At 42.4% G+C, this 11,331-nt stretch overlaps 1 protein-coding gene across 1 annotated transcript; it reads right to left on the bottom strand.

The window, feature by feature from the left end:
• Positions 1-1,153: 1,153 nt before the first annotated feature.
• Positions 1,154-10,771, bottom strand: LOC138585459 (isocitrate dehydrogenase [NAD] subunit alpha, mitochondrial-like). Its single transcript, XM_069657805.1, has 11 exons — positions 10,713-10,771; positions 9,752-9,817; positions 9,382-9,465; positions 9,186-9,300; positions 8,916-9,103; positions 5,983-6,116; positions 5,776-5,878; positions 4,158-4,222; positions 3,986-4,070; positions 3,711-3,863; positions 1,154-1,734 (listed from the first exon to the last, which is right to left on the bottom strand). The coding sequence occupies exons 1-11, from the start codon at positions 10,737-10,739 to the stop codon at positions 1,651-1,653; spliced, it is 1,104 nt and encodes a 367-aa protein (XP_069513906.1). The 5' UTR covers positions 10,740-10,771; the 3' UTR covers positions 1,154-1,650.
• Between the last annotated feature and the right edge of the window lie 560 nt (positions 10,772-11,331).

The following is an 11,331-nucleotide window of genomic DNA, read 5'->3' as shown; positions in this document are numbered from 1 at the left end:
AATTAAATTAAAAAAAAAAAAAAAAGTTTCAAACAAGAGATAGAAATGCTGTGTACGGCCCCAAAGCTTTGTACCTTTTATTTTAAATAATGTCTTTACATTAAATAATATCCTCACTGCTGCACAGTCAGAGGTCTGAGTTTACAGAGACATTAGGAAGGACATCAAGCTGACCCTGGAGCAGTGAGGAGGACACTTCCCTACATCCTCTGTTGAAGTTACACCCTGCTCAGTGCTCATAAACACAGAGGCCAATGGAAGGGGAGTCCCCTAGCTGTGTCACTTCCTTTATTGGGCTTCTCTATTCTTAAAATGTGTCAAGATTTTTTTTTACACTCAACTTTCTGTCACTTATGTTCATTTATGTGCAAATAAGATATATAGACATATATTAACACAGCTTAAAAACAGCTGTCTTAAATTTGACCGTATTGTAGCGTCTTTCTTGGACAAAATTATCTGTAGATAGTATTCGGTAGTAGTTTTTCAGCTCTGAGTATTGTCTAAGGCATTTCTTTCTGGCTGCATACACCTCATCCCGTCATGTGATAGGGTATACTTTTCTTTTTACTACAGTACGTACAGCAGCTCTCCTTATCAAGTACTTCACATGCAGGTTTCTTACAATGAGCTGTGACATACCATTCCCTGCAGAGGACTGTGTGTCAGGGTTGCCAAGAAAGCATGGTGGCTTGCAAACTAAAAAAGAAAGTGAAAGAAGTCTCATATTTTTTGTGGCATACTGCATTTTAAATATCATGTATTAGGACGTTTTATATCTTTAAATGGCACACAGTAAAGAGCAAAGAAGTTAAAGTTTTGACACTCAACCCATCAGTAAGGTAGCAGTCAGCATGTAGTCCTGAGAGACAAAAACCTTGGCAAATAAACCCTTACACAAAGAAGGCTAACAACAGGTGACAGCTTGATTTTAAAATGATGTAAAACCTCCAATTGGATGGCTTGTATGCGGTTAAGTTATTATTGTCATGATTGATTTAAGGAAACAACATGTATCAGACAACGAGCCTTCGAACTCTTTCAAAAAGCTGTTATTTTATTGTTTTTACGAGTTATTAATGTATAAAAGCACTTGCAAAGAAGCTGCATGTGTATGTTTTTGAACGTGTAGAGAAAAAAAGATAGACAGGAGCAGTGTTCTCTTTCTTTATATACGTTTACATAATCTGGATCTGTGGTAACGAAGAGAGCAGCATGAGAGTAACAGGAAATAATAAATAAGAGGACATTTCAGGTACGGCTACACTGCATTACCGTTACAAAATAGCAAATATCCGAAGCGGAGTGCTGATATCATATTAAGATGATTCTTTGATAAGACACTCCTGAACTTATTTCATTCAAACTTGGTCATGTGAAATTTGTGCGTATGTTTGCTGTGAATGTTTCATCATGTTAATTAGCTGCTGCAGAAACCCCGCCCCCTCAACATCCACCATGTTATTACAGAAAGAACAGATTTTTTTTTCTTTGTGTAAATACAGAAGACTTAAAAACAGACGCTGAAGCTCGGAGCCTCCCAGCTGACCGCGTCCCTGCAGCTCCAGAGATGTTAAAATCAGTCAGCAGGAGGAGGCGTGGCTCTGTTGGAGGGGCAGAGTCTCCCACAGCAGGTCGGTCACTGCAGCTTCACTCCATGTCCTGGATGCGACGGCAGATATCGGCTGTAAACTCGGAACACTTGGAGTTTCCACCCAGGTCCTTCGTCAGCACCTGAGACACAAAAACGCACCTCATCAAACATCAGAGGTCTGCAACATTTCAGTCACAGTACAACAAAAGAAACATGATGCTCAGAGTGAAAACAGAGAGCAGATAAATAATGGATACCAGAGCTGTGAGAGAGCAAGAACAGCATCATCAGAATCCATCAGTAATAATGTGTACAGTAGACAAGACAGATTGTATTACATATAATCTTTATTCACAGATTCTGCATAAAAGTACGGTATATGATCTTAGGTGTTGGAAGTGTTTTGGGTTTGTTTCATCGGGCTTTGGTTGTATGCAGGAAAAGCAGTCAGTGTGGAGACAAAGAAGCGAACACATCGACCAATAATGAAAATCATCTGAGGACTTTTTTATCAAACAATTTAAAAATATATCTGCATGCAAGTGCAGCTAAACATCTGCTCTAAGACATCTTCTCTCAACTCCAACTCCCTTTTCACTCCTGAAGTTGCGAGTCAGACTGTAAATCAGTCTCTCCAGGATTCTGTGTCCAAAAACATGCCTGATTTTTAAAACGTTGCAATGAAAGCTGTAATGTTCTGAGGCTTTTTTTCCTGTTTAACACATCACACATCCACTGAGAGGGACTGTTGACTGTCCACTATTTACGTGTCAAGACAGTCCTTTACTGGCTGCACCAGGAGCCACAAAAATTGGCCGTCGCTCCCACAGCCTATATCATTATCAATAGCTGATGTGTTAGATTGTGTTGCATACAGCGTACAAGAAGCTGTCCCATCAGTGTTGATGGTAAATGTAGTTAATTGATCGATAAGTTCCTCAGTGTGTGCTGCACCTACAGAAAAAGCTGATGTCTCTTTCTGGCAGAGCCGTGCAGGCAGTGCACACGAACAGCCACAGCACAGACCTGTCAGCAGCATTTCTTCAGGCTGTACACTGTGTCTGCAATGAATACAGCTAAGTATCCAGTCAGCCAAAGTACTGTGGATGCATCCTCAACCATAACATCGTTTGCACTCATGTTTTAGGATGCTATTTTCTCTGTTGTTAAAACAAATTAAGAAGATTAGAAATGAAGCTGCAGTTCTTCAGGGACACTAACTATATCAAATAACTGCGCTGGTGCAGAAAATACATATTTATATATATTTGTCTGATTAAATGATAACTGGGCTGTTGGTACGTATGCCAACTGTTGGAGAGGCTGCTGACTGAGGTCTAAGCGCCCCCGTGTGGTGCTCTTGCAGAACTGCATGGAGCCGTGTCGTCAGTGAGAGAGCAGCAGGAGTCTGCAGAACACGGTACCGCGGACTACACTGTGGCCAAGCAGTACGAGTTGTGTGTGTGTCACTGAGTAACTGTGAGGAGAGTTGGGACATTATTGTGACATATTGAACTGCATCCTTGTTGTAGTAGTTAAATTGTTAACTAATTAACTGAGCATCTGGCTGCTCCTGCTTAATATGTTTTGAATGTTTGTCTTGCAACTGAAGTGGACAGTGTTTTATTCCCATCTGGTGGATGTTTAACTAGTTTATTATTTACTGGAAACACAACATGTCTTTTTCATCACCTGAAAAAGAACCATCAGTGTTTCAATATTCTTTTAAAGTTTCAGCCTGTAATTAAAACATTTCCAGCAGAAAATGATCGGTGTCATTTTTCACTTTAACAGGATCAAACATTGAAGTCATCAGACGTCTGGAAGCTAAAGTTAGAAGCAGCTCGGCTGCAGCCCCTCCTGATGTCACGAGCGTCTGAGAGATTTATATTTATCACAGTTTATTTCCTGTTTTAATTATACTTGTAAAATAAAGAATTTAGCCATAGAAAAGCGTGATAGACAACTTGAGCCCCTGTTTAGAAACTATACAGAAGAACTTAAGACAACTATGGTGATCATCTCTTTTTGCCGTCTATCTCAGCCCTCATTTCACCTGCACAAGCTCTTAGTTTGTGACTGAGAGGCCTGATTCCTCAGAGCATCAGAGTCTCACCTTCTTTTCTCTGATGGTGTCGAAACACGCCGTCTGGATCTTGTTGCCGTAATCATGGAGACCCATGTGACGCAGCATCATGACAGCACTGAGCAGCAGGGCGGTGGGGTTTGCCATGTCCAAGCCGGCGATGTCGGGGGCCGTGCCGTGAACCTACGAGAGGAAAAACCACTCGGTCAGGAGGAGTCTGTTGTTCAGTCACAGCTTCAACTCTTTCAGGGTGTTACTAAACAAATGAGGAAACACGTCAGCTGTAAAATAAAAGAGAAACAAACCGATTCAAAGATGGCGACTCCGTTTGCTCCGATGTTTCCGCTGGGAGTGACTCCAAGTCCTCCGATCAGACCGGCACACAGATCGCTGAAATACAAAACACAACACATCAATACTTCCCCTCTCTTCTCCCTACAGACACATTTGAATCTGATATTTTGTTTCCAAACTGACCTGAGAATATCTCCGTACAGGTTGGGCATGACCAGGACATCAAACTGGGTGGGATCCTGAACCATCTGAAAGTCCAGAGCATCAGGACACGTCAGAAAACAGCTGCAGTGAGAACATGGTCCACCAATGGTGTGTTCAGACAGAAAGAGAAGCGATTCTTTTGTTTGACGGCCGGATCATCTGTGATTATTTCCCAAAACGTGGGAAAACCAACAGCTGTCTTGTCTGGGATCCCATTCCCATCATTATAAAGCGCACACTGCTCCTTTAATGTCTCCTCCTCCTCCAGGTCTCTGGATGAACTCTCCTGCTGCTTCCAGCTACTTGAGACTGACCAGCGCCCAGTTTGACGAGCTGTTAGCTCAGATCAGTACCAGGATTTCTCTGATGGACACCAACTACTGTTGTTCTGTTTCAGCCTGTCCATCTGTCTCCGCTGAGTGGCAGTTTCACAATATCGAGCAAGTCACACGTGGGCTGAAATCTGCCCTACTACAGCGCCAAAAATAAACCCATTTAATTGCAATAAACTGAGCACAAAGATGCCGAATTACCAACATCGTGATGCAGATCTGTAAAAGTTTGATTTCATGCTTCGTCAGGTTTGTCTGCAAGACGCAAGCGACATAAAATTAAAATGATTGTTTTTTGAATGGAGTTTGGATCGACCCTTTTTTATGCAATCTCAGGATGTCAGGAGAATCTCAACACTGATGAGCTTTCATGACTCGGATTACTTTGTGTTTAATCTCATCATACAAAAAATGTGCTTTGCTTTTGTTGAGAACAAACTTTGAAGATGATTTTAACACATCATCTAGTTCTGAGAGTTGGTTGGATCGGGTGTCTCTGTACAGCGTCTCTGTTATGGATGTCTGACTGGGCGCTGGAGGACGGGGAGCAGCTCGTTCTTCCTCTCGGCCTTCACACACTCATCATGCTGCTTTTTTTCAGCTGCTTGAACAAGTTAGTCGTGTTGCTTTGCGGCACAGATGCAGGTTTCATGACCTCTTGGCTGACAATTTTTTCTTGATAAACATCACTCTAAACCTGAAACACCTCCGAACAAGCGATGAGGAGTCATTAGGGGACCGGTGTTTCAGAGAGACTTTCTCTCTTCATGTTTTAGCGTAACAACAAGCAGCGTTCAAAACACGACTGAGCATTAGTCTCATTGCACACAGACGTAACAGATAAGTCTATTTGAGATGAAAAACAACAAAGACGCATTCAGGAGGACAGCTGCGTATTATCTTCCTGTTTCCAACAGCTGCTGTAACCATGACAACCACAGACACATTTGGCTGAAAGTCTCCTGTGAACATGGTCACTCCTTAAACCAAAACACCGGTCTCTGTCGTTCACTCTTCCACTCTAAACTGACGCTGAGAGGTAGGCGCTCATCACATGACATGCAAGCTCCCCCCAAAAGTGAAGCCCAAAGCTCTCCATCGCCCCCTGGGGGAACGGCTGTTGGTTTAGGAGGCGCTTGATTTGATATGAGTTGTCTATGGCCGGAGCATTTTAAACGTCAATAACGCCATCAATCATGTTTCTTAATTGTGGGAAGACAAAATCGTGATCGGGATTAATGATTCAAACACTGATTTGAACTCACATTGAGGCACACGGTGTCGAGGTACATCTCAGTAAACTTGATATCTTTGTAGTTCTCGGCCACCTCACGACACTTCCTCAGAAACAGACCGTCTGACATCCTCCTGGACGGACAGACACACAGACATCATGACTGTAAATAATTCGCCCTGTACAGGACATGAAGTTTGCTGGAACATTTTAAGTTTCACTCTGCTGTTGAACTCACATGATGTTGGCTTTGTGGACGGCCGTCACGCTGCTTCTTTTGTTGTTTCTGGCGTACTCGAAGGCGTACTCAGCGATGCGTCTGCTAGCGTTCTCAGTGATCAGTTTGATGCTCTGAACGACGCCGTCAACAATCTGCAAGGAGAAGAAAGCAGCTTCAGAGCACAAGAACACTTACAGGAGGACTTCAGTCATGGACACTGTGGACATCTCTGTGCAGTCTGTGATGAGATCAGACTCAAAGATTAACTGAAAGTCTTTGAGCCAGATTGTTCTTTGTTCCTGGTTCCAAACAGCTGATTAAAGCCCACAAAATCTTGGGCTTTTTTTGTTGTTTGTGTCCTTTGACTTAAAGTAGGTCTGAATGTTTGCACACATTTCCTCAATCAGCTGTCGAGTCTTTGAAGTTTTCTCTTTTGCTACTTTTACCACCAAATTAAGGAGAAAAAAACTGAAAACATTTGTGAATAATGCTCCCTGTTTTCTCTGAGGACTTTTCCAGGACTGTGAAGCTGCATTTAAGAATTCTTCCTGGTGAAATGCAATAAGTGACAGGTGGGAAAAAAATGACACAAGAAACCACAGACAGAAAAAGTTCATCAGGGACCATGTGAATGGAAAGTCACAAACAGGAAGTGACATCACACTTACAAAGGGACGTCTACTGCCAGCTGACAGATCCGCACTGATGATTTGGTCATTAGTTTACCTTAACATGTCAATCAGAGAGAGTTGGAGTCAATGGAAAGTCATGTTTTTGTTTTTTGACGAAGCTAGGCTAACAATTTTCGTCTGCTTCCAGGCCTTATGCTAAGCTAGGCTAACACAGGACCCGTGGTATGATCTGCCTCCTGTGATCTGACGCAGGAGAAGCCGATAACAGCAGCTTGAGATCTGAGCTGACAGCATGAACACAGACTGATCCACATCAGGACTGTGCAGGTGAACAGGTGACGGGTTCGGGAAGCTTCAGTGCTTTTATTTTGGAAAACTGAACCGCTTCCTCCTTCTTACCCTGAAGACGAACAGGAGCAGAGAGTGCAGCAGCTAGCTGACCTACAGGAAGACAGGTGAGGAGGGCAGGTACACCGTCATCATTGTCTCAGCTTTTTTATTGCCGCTTCTTTAGTCCATCAACTGGTTACAGTTTGACATCCAAGAACTTGAGCTAACATTACTGTGAGAGCCATAACGTTACTGAACTGTAAGACCGTACAAATAAGAGAAACAGTAATGAGGTTTTTTTTTTAATATCCTTCTATTTAATCTAATATTTTGGCATTTTAATATTAAACCTGGCTCCTATTTTCACTTATTTTATGTCTAAATGACTTAAAGGTACAAAACTTCAGAATTGCTCCAGTAGTTTGCTTCAGCCGGTCGCTAAGGCCAGAGATGGACCTTTTCATTAAAGGTTAAAGCTCTTCAAAGCAACCAGACTCCGCTGACAAAAACAAAACCGTATCCTCACAGAACATGGGAGTTGCTGGTGAACTGCTGCCTTGACTGGTTAGTTTGTTTGTGTTATTGTTTGTTATATACATTTTGTGTTGAATTAATTTTTTTTTTATTATTTTTTGGGGCCTTTTATTCCTTTAATTATAGAGAGGACAGTGGATAGTGTTTGAAACAGGAAGAGAGAATGTGGGATAGCTCGCTGCAAAGGGCCGAGGTTGAACCCGGGGCTGTCGCATCGAGCAGCAGCCTCTGTACATGGGCCGCACCATTAACCGTTAAGCTAAATCAGTGCCCAGGATTCAAACATTTTAAGACACCAAAGTCACACATAACACAAACAACATGCTGTAGACCGGAAACTCTGCAAGTAGGGAGGGGTACCGTAAGCCGGTACTAAACGGGCACCGGGGCTAAAATAAGAAATATCGCAGTATTGATAAACTTATGACGTCATCGGTTCTGCTTTTGGTTTATTGTTGCTAAAAAAACATTACCTTGTACATTTAACCTCACCAACCATTTCTAATTTGCAATAAGATTAAGACATTCGTCTGTGATGCATATTCCAATCCAGAATAGAGATCTCTCTCGCAGAGTCTGTACGAGGGGCGGGGGGCAGCTCTCTGGCACACAAGCTACAGCGCGCGCACACACACAAGAGATCCCGCTCCCGATGGCGGAGAGAACTAAACTTTAAAAAGTGTGGTTACACATCACCAGAGTCGAGAATGCTCGTTGCCACTAGTGCAGCAACACTTAAGGGGCGGAAACATGAGCGATCTGTCCAAACAGCTGTTTAAAGTGCGTCAAATACAGGCAGAGACATGCGCCACACTTCTCACTGGACGCCGTTACCCAGCAAACTTCGTACACGTGAGGAACCAGGTTAATTGATAAGCCCCGCCCACTACCAGCCAGCCAAATTTGTTTTATATTTCCATCATCACAACTATATAGTGTTTATTTTACATTTCAGAAAATAAAGCAATCTTAATTCTGTTCTTAGTTTCTTTCATTTTTTCTTTTGAAAAATAACAAAAAGAACCGATAAGAATACCGTTAAAGTATGAGATCGTTAAGCAGTATCATTTAGAGTAGTAATACCGTTAAAATCTTAACGATACCCATCCCTCTCTGCAAGTTCCAAGTTTGTCAATGGAGTCTGGTGGCTTTGAAGAGAGTGACGGAACGGCTGTTCCTGGTTTTGAAAAATCATCTTCCTCTTTAACATAAAGGTCTATCTCTGGCTGCAGGCTGAAGCAATCTAGGAGCATTTCCAAAACTTTGTACCTGTTAGACACTTAGACTCAAAGGTGTGTAAAAATAAAGCTCAGGTTTAAAAAATGTCAGAATTAACCTTTAAATTTGTTTCATTGTAAATCTGTGGACACTCAGCCACAGGGGGGACAGAAGCAGCTCTGCAGCGTCTGACACATGCTGAGTAAAATAATGATCCTCTGCATCTCGCTCACTCACCACATGTTCGATGCCGCTGTACTCGCCCTCCGTGTTCTCTCTGATGGTGACCAAGTTGACGTCGGTGTACGGGGTCTTGTAGCCCTCGATGGAGACGCAGGGTCGCACGTTGGCGTAAAGGTCAAAGGTCTTCCTCAGCAGCAGGTTCATGGAGGGGTGACCTGCAGCGATGGGCGTCTTCAGGGGTCCTAGAGGAAGAAACATGCGGTCGGACGGTCAAATTAAATAATTAAGAAGTGAAACGGCGCTCAGGTTAGAAAGTTTTAGAACCTTTCAGTCCGATCTTGCTCTTGTCCATGGAGTCTTTAGCATCAGGAGGGATCATCCATCTGCCACCAGGTCCCTTTATCGCCGTCACGTTCCTCTCCTCCCATCTGATCGGAGCCTGAATGTAACAATAAACACTTTAAAACACAGCTACTATACGTGTGCTTTATCCATAAAGACAAACTGTAATCACACACACCTTTGCAGCTTCAAAGATCTTCATGACAGCAGTGGAGATCTCAGGTCCAATCCCATCACCAGGGATCAGTGTGACTGTCTGCATCTGTAGAGACAACGCAGACTCTCTTACTTACAGCACACACACTGCTGCAAGGAATTTGAAGATGATATTTTGGGGTCTCTGAAACTGCGATGAGCTGTATTTACAATTCTATAAACTCAATGATTGATCAAAGAAATAAACAGGATGAGAGACTGAAAATAATTGTTAGTTGCAGCCCTATGTTGAAGTATAACTGTCTCTATACTGGGAGCTCATTGTGTGTGTGTGAGTGTTTGTGTGAGTGAGTAAGTGTCGGTGTCAGGTTGGCCAACCCTGAACTACTCACCCCCCTGGAAAAGGAAGCTGAAGAGAGAGCGGGTCTCTTCACCGCCCCCACCACCACCTGGGTCAGCTGGAGGAGACAACATGAAGGTCACAAACAGTCTGACTGGAAACTCTTTAAATACAACAACTTTTTATCAGTAGATATTATTGTGTCTCAGTGTTCTTTATTATCAGTGGTAACAGCTCTTAATACAGACTGTGTACTGTGGATATTCAACACCACTGTCTCTGAAAAGGCCCGCTGATATATTTAATTAGAATAAGTTTGTGTGTTAATTATGTTCCTGTATATATCATTAAAATGTCTACATCCATGTCCCATGAAGTGAACATATGTTTACTTTTTCCAGGCTTAGCCTCTATTTGGATGAGTGTGGTGTGTTGCTTTAATAGCAGAATCACTGCAAATCAATTACAATTTTAAGGTAACTAATTATTATACAGTTGCTTCCATTAAACCGAACTTAACAGCCTGTGCTCAAATTGTTTCTTAGCCTTTGAGTATTTTTCTCTGAGGTATGGTTTTTGCTCAAAACGTAGGCAAACCCCACATTGGTAGATTTTTAAGCACAGTTTGGTGAGGGTGTGTACAAGTTAGAGCCAGAGCCGATAACATCTAGCAGCACTGTTTAACGACAGTGACTGAATTAACGTTTAGGGTCGAACCGTTAAAAAGTAAAAACCATCACAGGCATGAAGATTAAGTCGTGACCGTCCCGGTGAGCAACTCGCCCAGCACCTATGTTAGCTCTGCTAGCTACAGCAACTGTCATCACGCTGAAGGACACTCACAAGTAGCTAACATGCTAACCTGCTATTGACAGCGTGTAAAGTCACGTTTCAGAGATAGTACAGAACAGAAGGGTGATACCAACACCTCCGCTCAGACATGAAACACATCTCCCTACTTTGCCAAACATCCTCGGTAACTTTATTGGCTTTATAAATGAGCATTTTCTTACCATTGACCTCCACGCGCTGCCTGCCATTCTGCAGAGGAAGAGGATTCACTCTGATCCGCTGCCGGGAACGAGAGAAGCCGGGACAAAGATCCTCCTACAGCGAGAGGGCTCACTCTGACAGCGCGCCTTCAACGCATGCGCATCGATAAATAGACAAGTCAATGACTGTACATAAAGAACTTTTTATCTTTTTTTTTTATCTTGATAGATAGATAGAATTCCCTATTTGTATCCTTTTAAATAACATCATATTTTATGTGTTTGTTTGTTTGTTTTTTTTGTTTTTTTTTACAGTTTATACTTAATTGTTTATTTATAAGGGACAGCTAACACATGCCGTATATTTCAAGTTAAATTTCTTTTCAATGTGCGTCTTAATCTTTACCGACAGCTCTGTGGAGAGGGTTTCATCGTGAAAGCATAGACGATCTTTGGTCCCGCATTGAAATCAGAGCTGGCTTGCGTAGTCTGAGGCGGAGTGACGTCAGTGCAGCTTCGGTGAACATGGTTGCCAGATTTGTTTCTTTTCATTTTTCTGTATTTTACACTCCATATTAAAATCATTCAGCTTTCTTCTTCTTTGTATCGATACTTCTATTACAACTACAGCTTCTACCAC

The sequence above is a fragment of the Semicossyphus pulcher genome, unplaced genomic scaffold (assembly GCF_022749685.1).
Source record: "Semicossyphus pulcher isolate SPU_LCO1_2020_fin unplaced genomic scaffold, fSemPul1.0.p SCAF_1, whole genome shotgun sequence".
Lineage (NCBI taxonomy): Eukaryota > Metazoa > Chordata > Actinopteri > Labriformes > Labridae > Semicossyphus > Semicossyphus pulcher.
Note: the sequence above shows the minus strand (reverse complement) of the source record. Positions and strands in the feature narration are given on the sequence as shown.